This window comes from Colobus angolensis, unplaced genomic scaffold, assembly GCF_000951035.1.
Source record: "Colobus angolensis palliatus isolate OR3802 unplaced genomic scaffold, Cang.pa_1.0 Scaffold492, whole genome shotgun sequence".
Lineage (NCBI taxonomy): Eukaryota > Metazoa > Chordata > Mammalia > Primates > Cercopithecidae > Colobus > Colobus angolensis.
In genome coordinates this window covers 44260-59978 of record NW_012118399.1, presented here as the reverse complement: position 1 = coordinate 59978, position 15719 = coordinate 44260, and the positions used below count along the sequence as shown (strand labels likewise).

The 15719-nt window shown below is 37.6% G+C and overlaps 1 protein-coding gene across 1 annotated transcript in view; it reads right to left on the bottom strand.

Moving 5' to 3' along the window:
• The window catches only part of LOC105524243 (thrombospondin type-1 domain-containing protein 7B), a 543827-nt gene that overhangs the window by 510829 nt on the left and 17279 nt on the right, over positions 1 to 15719 (bottom strand). The window contains exon 4 of the mRNA XM_011959437.1: positions 13726 to 13923. Within this exon, the coding sequence (XP_011814827.1) occupies positions 13726 to 13923 (198 nt within the window). The remainder of the gene's footprint in view (positions 1 to 13725; positions 13924 to 15719) is intronic.

The window sequence follows — 15719 nt, the reverse complement described above, 5'->3', positions numbered from 1 at the left end:
TATAGACAGATATAGAGAGCTGATATGAATATGGATGGATATGTACATGTGGATTCTTTAAATTCCCCTAGATTACATAAGTGATAGACATTTTTAGGTACATAAATTTCACTATTTTATAGTAGCTGTCTCAACTGTTCCCATATAGAATCCTAGGATTCAGTAGCTCAGACCTTGTAAATATATTTGCCTTGTGACCACAGGCAAGTCTTAACCCTCCCCTTTTATCAATCTCCTGTGTTGTAAAACAGGGTAAGTCACTGCTGGGGTTTGAATGTGTCCCCTCCAAACTTCATAAGTTAAAACTTCATGGCCAACGTGATAATGTTAAGAAGAGGGGCCATGAAGAGGAGATTTTGTTATGAGGGCTCCTCTCTCCTGCATGGGACTAAGGCCCTTGTAAAAGAGGCTTCTCACGGTGCTCAGCCCTTTTTCCCTCCTCTGCTTTTCACCTCACACTATGAGGACACAGTGTCCCTGCTCTCCCGAAGATGCAGAAAAAAAAGGCACCATCTTGGAAGCAGACACTGAACCTGGCTATCTCCTTGATCGTGGATTTCCAGCTTGCAGAACAGTGAGAACCACCGATGCCTGACCAGCATTGCAGGGCTGTTGTGAGGAGTAAAATGAAATAATGTAAGTGAAAGCAAGCATTTTGAAAGTGGAAAGTAGTATATAAACAGAAGGTTCCATTATCTTTAATCAAAACCACTACAGAACACAGGCATTTTTCATCCTTATTGTACAACATAAACAAATTTGAACACTAAAAATGAAATCAGCCCAAAGTAAAATGTTAGAAATGACAATGAGTCATTTTTCACAACAAATAAATTGATTTTCCATAGATGTTCTTTCCTATTGCATATAAAGGCCTATATCCATCAATACCTAGGTCCCTTGTTTTGACACTGAGTATAATTACGTTCCCTCACATAGCTGCTTGGCTCAAGTTACTGTCAGAGCCTGAGGCCACAAAATTTCCTCCCTATTACCAGAGGGATATGCCAGGATTTATAGTAAATTGTGCTATTACTAAGGCATTTTCTTTAATTAATTAAAAAAATACAAGTCATTATTTTTAAGAACGTGATCTCAGACTATAATGTGGGCTATGCCTACACCTTCCAGTTCAAACATTCTAACTTTTTACAATCATCATTTGTAAATAATGCTTTCAAACATCTGGATTGACTGAAGATTACCAGACACTCCACTCTTGCAGATAAGAACAACTTCCAGAAAAATCAAGATAGCTGCCAGATCTTCCATTAAGCCTTCATGTTATCTTTTTTAACCCTCAGAGCAAGCTATATTATACCAGTGTTAAATTTCTAATTTTTGATCACTGAACTATGGTTATGTGAGATGTTTACATTGGGGCAGTGGTCAAGGAATACAAGGGAACTCTTTGTACTGTCTCCTCAACTCTTCAATATTTCTGTAAAGATTTTAAAATTTAAAAGAGTTAATAGAACAAAAATTTTACAAAGTAGCATCCTTACAACCATAAGTCTGGAAACTAGGCCTCTGAGAGATAGTCAAGTGCCTAGAGTCAGTTGCCATTTCCACTAATTGATACCACCAATTCATTCTATAAAGTATTTAAGTAAGTTTGTTTATACAAAATGAAAGATAATTATAATAATGATAAGAGCTGACATTTCTGCAGCAGTAATCACATGCCAGGAACTGTTTTAAGAACCTGACATAGATGAAATCAGCATCTATATCAAATTTATGATGTAGGTCCTATTCTAACTTCCATTTCTCACAGCAAAACTGAGATGTCAAAGACAGCAGTAACTTTCTCAAAGTCACACACCTGGCAAGTGGAGAAATTAGGAGTGACACACAGTATACAAGATGACACTCAAATGATATGAAAGAAAGGAAGGAAGTAAAATGAGTCCAGGAGGGAGACAATCTGGGAATCCGGTCATCAGTATAATTTTCAGGGTGTATTCAACCCATGCTGGCAGCCATATTATCACACAGAGATGGGCAAATATGTTTGATTTAGAACTGACCAGTGTTACTCCTATGGATTCTCATACAGGATGCTGAAACATACAAGGTAAAGACCCTGAATCTCATAGCTTTTGAGGAAATGACAGTGAGTTTCATGGTGAAGAGTCTTATAACTTCATACACTATAGGCAGCTAACATCACAGTCATCAACATTTCTGTGAAAACAATTCTGTAAGTTGTCAGTATTATGTTCTCCAGGCACACAGTTCTCCCCAGTCAGAATTAACCCAGGGAAGGATTTCAGAATACCTGGACATACACTGTTTCTCTCAGCTGTGCCTGTGATAAATATTGCATGGAAATGATTTTGTGATTGTGCTCCTTGCCAAGTTCCTAAAGCACAGGGTCCTACTTGTCTCAATAAACAAATACCCACATGCCTTAGTATTTCTCTAAAAAGGAAGTCACACTTTCCCTTTCATATTATCCTCTTATACCTGCTGGGATGCCTTATAAACAAAGAAACCCTATTTATCAATAATGATGCTGATTGGCCCTTCTGGATAAGTGAATTTTCTATTTACCTGAAATTTCCAATTTAAATTTGCAGCCTGATCTTATTTTAGCTTTTAATTACAATGCACTCAAAATATACTGCTACTTTCCTTAATCCATTCTAACTTAAATTTTAATATTAAAATTAATTAAAATCAATTAATTAAACATAATCTTGATAACTTGGGAAAAACTAGACTTCTCCTTGCCTGTGGTTTTCTACCAGGAGCAATACCAGTACTCCTTATGGAGACAATAAAAAATATGTGGTCCATTTTGTTTGCCATGATGATGAGGGGACATGACTGCCAATCCATGGGGGAGTGCCAGAGATGCTAAATATCATTAATTGCAGGACAACAAGGAAAAATACAAAAGTGTCCTGTCCAAAATGGCAGCAGATGGTCCACAGAGCTAACCTCACTTGCAGAACAGTGAGGAGATTCCCCTGCAGAAACCCTAAGCGCTGGTCCCAGCCTCTGTGAGTATGTCTCTGGTGATACTGAGCTCATTACTAACCATTGCTAGGCAGCTAAAATGGAACATGTATTCTCATGTTAGGCCAACATCTGTCATCTTTTTATTTGTACCTGTTTGCCCTCTGGAACAACACAGAAATAACTACCTTTCCTTCTCAATGAATCCTTATTTAAGTATATTTAATGAACTCTGATGTAATATTAAAGACCACTTTGGTGTCTCAAATTTTGCTTGCTTTTTACTAAACTTTCTCAAACTTCTCAATACGGTGTTATTAGCAGCTCCGCTATCATCCTCCTCCAGGAATATCTCTACGACGAAGGAGTGAAAAGCTGTTTATCCCTAAAGAGCTGTCTCCTATCTTCTTTGTGATTTCACATATCTCCTTTTTCAGAGACTCTGCTTCTCTCTCCTCCCAATCCATTCTGATGAATAAATTCTACGCTGCTTAGCTGTCTGAATATGATCAAGATTAGAATTACAGTTGCAGGGAAAACCAGACAAGTATGTACTATATATCTAACTTAAATTCACTTTGTGCCAGAGGGAAATGTGTGTGGGCTTTATGTTTTCATCTCTCTTGCTCTTAGCTTACACTAGGGAAACAAAAGGCAATATGCTTAGTGTATGGTTAGGAATAGGTTTCATGAGCCTAGCCCAGTGAGTTGGCACAAGTGCCTCTAGTGCTGCATTGAGAATAAATCTCAGGCCATCGATGTAGCTGGTACAGGTGACATGCATTCGCCAACATTCATAAAGTAGAACAAGCACTGGTTTGGAGTCCTATAACTGGAGTTCAAACTTCTGGTAGCAGAAATTACCAGTTAAGTGACTTTAAACCATCAACATCTCTGCCTACAATTTCCCCATCAGTAAATTTGGAATAAAAAATAACAATAATTTCCAGTTGGGCTATTGTGTGAATCAATTGAAATAACTCTTTCAAGTTCTATAAACATTAAGTGTACCTTAGTATACCAGACACTCTGGTATCACGCCAAGAATAAAATGATAAATGAGTCAAGGTATGTGCCCTCGAGAAGCTGAGTCAAATGGCAGAAACAGAGAAATAAACAGATAATTTTAACATAATAAAGGTATTGATAACTGAATCACGAACTGTTATGAAAACACAAATGATGAGCAGTCCATCAATTATAATGATTTCTGCAGCAACTGGTACCTACTGTGATAGAAACTGGCTTTAACAGTAAGGAAATAGATTGTCTCACATAACAGCCAGTGCTCAGACTGTGGATTCAGTGGATCAACAATATCTTCTAGGACCCAGAGTATCTTTCAATCTCTGACCTACTGTATACAGTAATGCCTTTATCCTGAAGCTACATATCCTGTTATAATAAGATGGATCACAGCAGCAATTAAAACAACAGCCTTCCTTGTTCAAGTCCCTCTTCTCATATCTTGTTGACCTAAACAAATTCAACGTTACCCATTTCTGAACCAATAACCTATAAAGGAAAGAAAATTACCATGAATGGCTGTGACAAATAATCTTGGGCAAGTGACAAACATAATATTCACTTGAGATTCTAGACCAGCATAAAATAGTTGGAGTGGGAGTGAAGAAAATGTTTCTTGAAGGACACCAATTCAAGTTCTTAAAGGAGAAATAAGAATTAGCCAAAGGAAGAAGAGGAGGATAAGCATCTCAGGCAGGGGAACAACATGACTGTGACTGTGGAAGCAAATTACCATAGAGGTAACAGAGGTAAAGAAGCACTGATTATGAGCTATGGCATTTCAGAGCACAAAAGGTTACACACTATGAATTCTTGATTCATGAATCAGTTAAAATATATGTATATGTTAATTTAGTAATTCAAAAAGTATTTGATTATAAGATTAAGTAAAACAAAAATATTGATTTCACATGGGGTGGAAGGGGCTTTCTATGAGGGCTTTTTGATTACTATATTTCCTGAAAGCATTTGAATAGGTACAGAATGTGTAAACCTCTGATTACTTTTCCTTATCTAGCCATATTGGTCATACCACCAGTGTAAATTTCTCAATCATAATGGAGAAGTGTTTTATCCATGTTCGTTACGTTTTTTGTGTCTACATAGAGGGAAAACCGGTAAATGTGTCAAGAGTAATGAGCCAAGGGTCCTATGAAACAGCAAAATACCACTTTAAAATACATTTCAGAAAGTGAAAACAAAACTGTGTTCCTGTGACTAATGCTACAACTAATCCCTGTTATTGGCATTACAGCGGAATAGGGAATAGAAAAACTTAGGACATGTCTGGAGAGAAGATGAAAAGGATAGCAAAGGTGACAATCTCATATTAATTCTCACTGAAAGGTTCGGTTGACCATTTAATCACATGAGCTACATTTTGAAATATCAGTACAATCTAGGACTCATTTTGCTTCTTGAATCATACAGAATGGGAACAGAAAGTCGATTGCCTAATAAGAATTTCTGAAGAGACAGAAAAAGGAGACAGCACTCCTATGAGAGACAGAGGTACAACTCAGGAAGCAATTTACTCTAAGCTATTTCTAAATATTAAAGTCTGGAAAAAACAGATTACATTTAGTCTGATTGTGAACTATTGGTGGAGTAGTGACGGGAACAGTCATTTATTTAGGCCCCTTTTTAAAGGAGAAAAAAGACAAAAGCTATCTTGCAATGTCTATGTATGCAGCAGGGTAGAAAGTGGAAGTAATTCAAAATACAATGCCTGTTTATCAAGACAACATACAGTAAATATATTTAAACCCGCATTGCAGTTTCTCTCTCTTTAGCATTTAAATTGATTCAGCAGTTTACATCTACTCCCACCTTCACGTCAAACATGGATGGGGAATCTCTGATTAGAATGAATCTCTATTTTGCTCTTTTGGATTTCCTCATTGCAAAACATTATTAGTTTCATCTTTAATTTCACTGCAAGACAACTAAATGAAAGGGAACGAGGAATTTGGCTACAGAAACTTTCTAATTTAATCTCCCTTGCAGTCTGATTCCTGTAGCTTGAACAGCACAGCCTGATCTTATTGACACTTTCAACTGCAATGTCACGTTCATTTCAAAATTTAATACAACGTATTTGTCATCACCACATTTCCTTAGGTAAAGACATTGACACCAAACTGCTACCAGGTGGTGGTCTGCAAAAGACAACTTGCTGAAATGAAAATTCTCTCCTCTAAACCTAAATAACTCATCTCACATATCACGTGTCTTCTGTTCCTGCAAGAGAACACTATTGCTTTCCACTATTTGATCATTTAGTAATTCACAGGTAACAATAAAGAAGTAAAAAAAACAAAACAAAACAAAAAAAAACTCACTGCTTGCTTCTGGAATATTTCAAGAATTTCAAGAATAACTTCTTCGGCAGGAAACAAGAAAAAAGATTAGGACCAATACTACTACTTTTTTTTTTTTTTTTTTTTTTTTTTTTATCTGAGACGGAGTCTTGCTTTGTTGCCAGGCTGGAGGAGTCTAGCTTTGTCGCCAGGCTGGAGTGCAGCAGTGCGATCTCGGCTCACTGCAACCTCCGCCTCCCAGGTTCAACTGATTCTCCGGCCTCAGTCTCCTGAGTAGCTGGGATTATAGGCACGTCCCGCCATGCTCAGCTAATTTTTATATCTTTGGTAGAGATGGGGTTTCACCATATTGTCCAGGATGGTATCGATCTCCTGACCTCAAGTGATCTGCCCACCTCGGCCTCCCAAAGTGATGGAATTACAGGTGTGAGCCACTGCACCCCACCCAATACTACTCTTGATTCTAAGTGTAATACATGCCTTGTAAGATGTGCTCTAGCCTACTTCTCTGTTATATGCTAACATTATGAAGCTGCCCATTGTCCTTTGTTGGCTTCCAACTGTGTTTTTCAAAGTCTGGTCCCTGGATCAACACCAGCATCACCTGGGAACCTGCGAGAAATACAAGTTCCTGAGCCCTATTCCAGCCCTACTGAATCAGAAACTCTGGGGTAGGGGCTGGAAACATGTGGTTTTACAAGCCCACCAGGTGATTCTGATGCCCACTAGTTTTAGAACCACTCATCTAGAAGAAACAAGATAGAGCACCATGTTTCCCCAACATTTCAGACCCAATTTTCCTATACAAGTAATTACTTTAATACCCAGTAGAGGTCTGTTTATCTTTTTCTTTTTCAGAACTATTCCAATACAATCTGGAATCAACTACATAATGAAAATAAGAATAACCTAGTCCCCCTCCAGAGTCATACATGACTCAATAGTTGAAAAACAAGGAGTTCTCTTTAGAATCCTGGTGAATTGCAAAATATTCAAGATGATGATGTATGTTACCCAGATTGCCTAACTAGAAAATAAATGGAATTCAATATTTTTTATGTTTTCATAGGGAGAACAGAAACAGTATATTGAAGCCCTTTGAATAACAGCAAATAATGAATAAAGACTGAGGGTTGTTCAAAATATTGAATGATCTCTCGTGAGATACTGTATCATTTCTGCTTTGAAAGGTAATTCTTTAAAAAACTATCATCAACATGGTATGATTTGAATTGGATTTTGTATCTCCTATAGGAATGGACTGACTAAATATCTTTCCAAGCATCTTTGTCTTAGCTTCAGCTGTGTCATAATGAAACTCTGTAACAAAGATTACCAGACAAGTACTTATTGGGAAGCCACGCCAGGGAGCCAAAGAGTAGGGAAGTGAGGCAGGAAAGGGAGGAGCCTGGTAAAGAGTAGGTAATCAATAAGGAAACAGCTTCAAACATACACCTCCGGGCTATTCCAACCAAGAAGAAAGAAACTGGGTGTGTATCAACAACTCTCAATCAATAGTTGAAGACTGTTCCCTGGGGTTGCCAATTCCCTAGGGAGGCCGCAGTGGACAGAGACATTTCTTAGACAAAGAGATGTAGGTGATATCAGCTGGAATTTCAGGCTGACATCCACAGAAATGGGAAATGGCAAAGGGGATCTGAGCAGGAAACAACAGTGTGTGCTACAACCCACTACTTCTGACTATTCCAAAAGGCCATTTCTCTGAATTTGCATTGCTAATACAAATGCATGCCCATGTTTATTCTCCCATTCTTCAATTCTTCCAAACAGGTGGCAAGAAGTTGGCAAGATAAGATTCCCATCCTTATATAAAGGTAAGTGGGAGTTTTTCCTACACAAATAAAAAATTGATAGTATAAGAGAAAATGATAGTTACTTTCTTAAAAAAGAAAAGAGATATCCAATTACTATTATCCCTTCCAAAATGCACATCTTAATAAACTGCATACTTATTTTAACCAAGTTGCCATTTCTCAAAACTTTTAGAAAATCCACATTTTAACTTTATTTTAGAGCCTACATATCCTCAGGGGTGCGTCTAATTTTGTAGCATCTCTTGAATAGGTTGATTCACTGCAGGAATATACTTATGTGAAAAAGAAATATCTGATGAATAATCTATTCTTCTTTCATCCTAAAATACAAGAAAATAAATATTGTTCTGAAACAGGATTTAGAACATTTTATAAGCAAAAGCAAAAACACGCAGAGCAGAAGTAAAGCAGCATTTGTTAACAGCACGAGATACAGCATAATCGAAGGGTTTAAAAATAAAGTCAACACAAAAGGAGTTCTCTTTAGAATTCTGGTGAATCGCAAAATATTCCAAAAAATGATTTTTATTTGAATGGAGTCTGACATTATTCTCACAGGTAAGCCAAAGAACATTTTTGAGATCTAAAAATGACACAAACAAACAAAACAAAACTTTCAACTCCAATCATAGATTTAAAACCATTTTTAAAATGTTTGCTCCAACTTAGGTAAATGATTATTCTAACACTTTCCACTAGTTGAAGTCCTCCTTGAAAAGGTACTTACAGTGTTAGAGCTTACAAGTACATGCCATTTTAGCCAAGATTAAAGGTAACATGCCTGGAGTGTTCAAGGCCAATGATTTAAGGCAAGGACTCCTAGAAAAATACCCTTGAAATAAAAAGCAAAGCCACTTTAATGATGCAAAATCATTCATCGTGCTGTGCAAATACATACACTGCTTAAGAAAAATATTTGCATGGAAAAAGTATAGTGCAACTGTGAAAATAAAAAAACCTTGTATGCAAGGGAGTGTTTTTGGCAACACTGCAGAACTCTAACTCCATGCACCTATCAACATGTAAACTTAGTTTTTGTGATCTATTACACTCTTCACTAGTGTGGGCATTTACCTTCCAGAAGTGCAGATTGCATGTTGCATTATCCCTAAATGAAGGTGTTTTCAGAAACATATACACACTTTTTTTTTTTTTTTCAAGATAGCCTATTTGGCAAATTATGGGGCAAAGCAGGTGGTGAGTGTTCCAGGTCTGACTGCTCCAGCAGGCAGACAGGTGTTTATCCAACGACCCCGTGGAGTCTTCTGCCCACTTTGCGTTGTGGACACATGAAAGATGAAACATAGTAGTCACTTGCCAGCCACTGGGAACGCTGTCCACTCCCCTGGCATGATGGGGGTTTTTCTAACTTGCTTTTGAAGACGTCACTTGGTGGTAAACTTTCATCAATCGCCAGTGAAACCTGGCAATAACGAACCAGTTATATGTTTGAGAATCGATATTTAAAATGCAGTGAGTAAATCTGATATTCTAAGGGAGAAATATGTTGGGCTTGCATTTTTGAATCTCACTCCATTTACATTTCAAGTGCCTACTTTGAAGTGAGAAAACATCCTTGTCAATGAGACAAGAATAACCTATGCATATTCTACTCTCCGTAAATGTCTATTAACCCATACAATGATAAGATGTTGTGCAGAGGACAGAAATCAAAGCTATTCCACCAATCAGAGACTCAGAAATCAGATTCCAAAGAACAACACTCATTTATACAATCTATTATGCAATTTTCCTCCTGAAAATAAATATTACTGACTAACATATTGTTTGCTATAATTACAGGCTTGAGGGAGAAATAGGAGCTTCACTGGCACTGATAGTATTGCCAATAAATCAAAGTAGAGAACGGAACAAAGCAGAGATAGCTGTAGAATTTAAAGATGACTACTCGAATCTAAGATAACCCAAAGTAGACCACACTCTTAAATTAATCCACAAAGTTTAGGCACATCAAAAATTGCTATTTCCAAATACTCCCTGGTTTCAATGTGACACAGATTATATATTTTTGAAGTTTGTAAGCTAATGGTCTAAACAAACTTCCGGGGAAGAGCAGTACGTCTTCCTAGCAGCTAACAAGACACCCAACAAGACACTATCAAGAGTCCTACAGAATCTTGGTCACGCTTATGTAGAAATCTCATGGTTCCACAATTTGAGTGGGACATAGGGATGCTGAATACTCCTTTCTAAATACCTATATGCAGGATATCTGGAAAGAGATCATATGTAAAGGCCTAAAAATGGTAAATAAGCCAAGTTACCCTTAGAAATTACAGTAGGCCTCAAGTCCGAGTAGATCTAATGTAAGTGTTTTTTAAAAAATCAAAAATAATTTATTTTGGTCTCATCTGTTAAATTCAAAATAAATTCTGAAAGAAAGTGTCTATGAAGCAATTAATAAACCAAGAGTGATGGGGGAAAAATATCAAATGTTACAAAACAAAAAAAAAGGAGATCAAAGGACACTGTATATCTCAAACCTGTCTTTCTCCATTCATTTAAATTAATGTCAACTGTTCTGTCAACTCCTGTAGTTATGGAAAGACCCTGATAATATGTAGGAGTCAAACAGGAGCACTTCTCTACCAAACTTCTATCATCAATCACCCAGATTCACAATGAAGCTGAATCACAAAACGTGTAACCAGACCACATTTTCAGTTTCACACAGAACAAAAGACAGCTTCAGCCACTGGGAGGCCAAGTATGTTCCCATAACCATGACCATGGTAATTGCCCCACAAACGATGAGAGAATCATTCAAGTATTTAAAAACCACAAAGATTTCACAGAGCTGATATGAACAAATATTAATTCCCTCTTCTGCACATGTTAAGTTCAGAGTGTAGGTCAAAAGCTGAAAATTAGTCATTTCACAGGAATAAGCAAGAAAGCTCTAAAACTGCTGTAAAATAGTAAAGGTGATGATTGTAGATGGTTCAGTATAAGTTATGAAAGAAGTTCCTAGCCAAGTGGACAGAGATATCATGACAACCCTCTAATATCTGTTGTGAGATAACAAGGCAAGAGAGTCATTTATCACTGGGTTCCAACCAAACCAATGATCTTCCTGTTTCCTTAGCTGGAATTGGGGAGGAAGAAGTAGTTTTGGTTATTCTAATCCTCCTTATTATTTTCATTTTTTAAAAGAATGCTCTTTGACCAATTCTTCAGGACAGGGTAGAATAAAAATTGTACTTTAAAATATACATAAAATACATTTATGGCTTTTTTGAATGGTCATATGCCATTCAAAAAATCATTGCCACTTCATTAATCATTGTTATATAACTAATTTAACTCTCACAGTCTTAAGAGTGAGAGGGGGGTTTTATTACCCCACTAGTCAGCTGAAAGAAAGGATGCTTCCAAGTTAAATAAATTTCCTGAGATCACCTAGCAGGTGAGTAGCAGAGTTGAAACTGCAACCTGTCTAGCTCTAGAACTAGAGCTAGTTTTAAACTTCCATGTTTAAACTTCCATACTTCACTTCTTACTCCCAACTCATGTTTTAAACTTCCATACTTCACTTCTTACTCCAAACTCAACACAGAACACTTCTGCAACCACACAATTCTCCAACACCACTTGGACATCCTACAATTTCCCTCAACTCTAACACTATCTATTTGGAGTTAGCATTGGATCCCACAGGTTATGGGCTAAGTCGCGCAAGACGGCCCCTCACTTCAGATGCCCATCACAAGTCCCAGACTGTCGCCAGTGCTTCTGACCCATGGTTATACATCGGGGTTCCCACAACTCCTTCCTCAGGTCCTATAATTTCCTAGGATATATTACAGAACTCATGGAAACATTTTATATTTATTGGTTTATCATAAAAGATATTACAAAGAATATACATGAAAAGCCATAAGAGATTCATGAGGAAAAGATGCACAGGACAAGGTATGGAGGACAGAGTGTGGGGCTTCCATACCCTTGCTGGGATCTGCTACCCTCTCAGCACTGCCATGTTTCCAGCAGCCCAGAAGCTCTCTGTACCTCATAGTTCAGAGGTGTTTATGTAAGTAGGACCAATTATTAACCCAATCTCCAGACCCTCTCTTCTTTCCAGTGGGTGAACTGAAATCCCTAAGCTTCTAATCATGGTTTGGTCTTTCTGGTGATCATCCCCCATTCAGAAGCTCACCAAGCATCACTTCATTAGAGTAAGGCAGGCCTCGCACTCAGGAAATTTCAAGAGATTTAAGAGCTGTGTCAGGAACCAGGATCAAAGACCGACTATTAAAACAAAAGATTCTCCTAGGACCCCTGTATCTCAGGAAATTACCAGGGTTTTAGGAGCTCTGTGATAAGAAGCCAGGGACAAAGAGCAAAAAAATACGTCTTATTATAAAACACAATATCACACAAACAAAAGGAATACAAAAGTGATCTGTTACTAAACTGCACATATGTTACAATTCAAAAATTATATGTTAATATCCACAGGAGTTGCTATTAGTTTTAACACTCTGCTGTAGCTAATACAATCTGTTGTTGCCCTCTAATTAAACAATCACCTGGTTTCCACAGGTAACCAATTATATCACCTGACAAAATCTATACCTGTGTAATTATGCTAATGATTGAAAAGAAAGAAGGAAGGAAGGAATGAAGAAAGGATGAAGAGAGGCAGGGAGAGAGAGAAAGAAAAAAGGAAGGAAAAGCTTTGTAATATATATCAACCCTGTGTGGATGCTATTATCCATTCTGAATCTATTTTGTGATTTCCTTCTGTTCTATGGATTACTTAGCTGCATAAGTTCAAAACACTTCATCCCACATATCATGAGCATTATAAAAGGGAGTTCTCATGGTAGAACTGATTAATAAATATACATGATATTCTTCCAAGGCACTGAAGTTTTTTAAAGTTTTGGATCAAGGTTTAACATGTCACTTTTCTTATTTCCACATGACTTACATGTTTTCTGAATCACCTTTCATTTCAAACAACCTACCAGGTGCTGGCTGATGGAGGAAAAACATCATTGTTAATAGTTTTGTAAATCATGACAACTTGTATTTAAAAACAGTTCTTCGGAAATGTTAGTATTGTGTCTATTCTATAGCTGACTCAACTCTAATGTTATATAAATAAAAACCACTTAGTTAGTCTTGTTTGGTTGTTTTTTAAACTTGAAGGATATTTCAGTCCTGGATTCTTAACAAGGTGGTGTTTGTTTATAATATATAAAGGCATGTTATACATTGGCCTTTACTTGTTTTGTATTGATAAGTTGAACATTATTCAAGAGATTTGTTTTCTACTTTTTTTTGACAAATTAAAAACTCTTGAGAAATCTCTAGGTTTGCTGTACTGCATTTAGGTACAATCAAATAGTGCTCTGTCGTGGAGTATGTGGCCCCATATTAAGTCATGGCATCCTACTTTGCAGCAATGTGTCACTTGATGTAAACATTAAATATTCAAGGACAAAAAAGGCTGTGCTTCTCTTCCTCATAAGGATGATCTATTGAAGGGTGGCCATGTGTTATTTGTCTGATACTTAACATCCTAACACCTCTAATGGGTCACTGGGTCATACCGTGGTCATTCTGGCAGATGGCCTTCAGAATGCGATGTCCCAGGCCACATTTTCCATGATCAGGGAAACAGATCCCTTCTGATGCCAGCCATCGGTAGCATGTTGGATCCTCACAAGGAACAGATTCCACCAAATGAGGGCAATGCCCTGCAGGTCCTGTAGATTCCATGAGGACATGGCGCTGCCTCGTTCTAAATCCTAAAACGAGAGAGAAAACGTTTCACAGAATTCCACTCTTTTCTAGTAAAGGAAAAGAAGCAGCTGGGTGAGAGATGAAAACTTATTCAAGTACTCATTGCTCTAAGCATGTATTATCTTGATGTGTTTTATTCTGTGTGAAGTGAGAGGATGAGATGTGGAGAAAAAACAAAGAGAGAGAATGGGAAAGAATAAAAGCAGGAAATCTGTTTTCCAAGAGTTTACAACTTAGGAGTTGGAGAAGTCAGACATAATTCAATGGAATAATAAGTAGCATAAGTCCTATGGTATCAATAAACCAGTAAAAATAAATGGAAACTCAGAAATGATCTAAATATAGATTAATCCACATTTTCTTTTTGCTGTTGTTTTTGACATTCTTGTTACGCTGCATTCAGTTGAAATACATCACCTCTTTGGCATCTCCTTGGTGCCCGACCATTCACAACTTCCTGCTCCAAGATTTATCTGCATCATGTCACTGAGATTTACACATCAGTCTGCCTTGTAAAGACAATATATCTTTGGAGTTAACTTTCCACCCAGGCTAGACATGGGTCCATGATTGTTATTCTGTTTAAAAAAAGTGTACTGTGGGACTAGGGCCCCAAAGTCCCAGACAGAGACTGTACTAAGAACATAGATGTGTTTTACATGCTATGGGCCCAGAGTCACAAATGTAAATCAACAGGAGTCAAGTAGGTACACACATCGAGGCAAATGGGTCAACCATGAGACTGCAGCGAGTGTTTGGATCCATGGGCCTGCTCTAAAGTGCCTGACTACTATTCAGCTTCTATTGATTCTCGGCATTAGAGATCATGTACCGTCTGTTAGCAGATCCTTCCATTTTGTCTAAGAAACCAGAAATCCCTCTATTTTTAAATGATAAAAATGAATGCACAATTTTTCAAAAGCAAAGTGACCTAATAAAGAAGGACTGAGAACCAGATTAAACCCTTTAGTCCAAATTTTCAATCTCTGGACCCCATGATACAATATCACTTCTAAAGGCTACGTCTACCTTCTGTGGATCTCATCTTCCACTATTTCTATTCCAAATTCAATCAACAGATTTAATTCTTTTAATTCCTTTTTCTTTTAACATAACCAACAGTTTTGCATGAATAACATTTTAAGAAATTGTTATTCATTTATTCCTCGGAGTAAGTAAAGAAAATGAGAGAGTTTGATAGCGCAGAGAACATTCAATTCCCAGTGTGAGAGTTGCATACCCACTACCCTTTCCACAAGGGGAGGGGAGAAGGATAAGTTAGGGAGCATGAGAGGTAACATCCCTCTCATGAAAAAGTTACACACCTCAAGGTATAGTTGGAGAAAGACCACTTGTCTTAAATAGCACAGCCAAGGAGCCTAGAACACAATGAACATGTGGTTTTGAGACATAAGAAAAAGTGGCAGGGAGGTTCTGGGTTATCTTAGACCAAAAAACAAAAAACAAAAAACAAAACCCCGTCAAATAAAGCACTTAAAAATCCTTAAAAATACTAAGTATTTTAGCAAAGTACAGGGCTGGGCAAGAATTTTAGGTAAGGATTTTTTTTTTTTTTTTTTTTTTTGAGACGTAGTCTCGCTCTGTTGCCCAGGCTGGAGTGCAGTGGCTGGATCTCAGCTCACTGCAAGCTCCACCTCCCGGGTTCCCGCCATTCTCCTGCCTCAGCCTTCGGAGTAGCTGGGACTACAGGCGCCCGCCACCTTGCCCAGCTAGATTTTTGTATTTTTTTAGTAGAGATGGGGTTTCACCGTGTTAGCCAGGATGGTCTCGATCTCCTGAC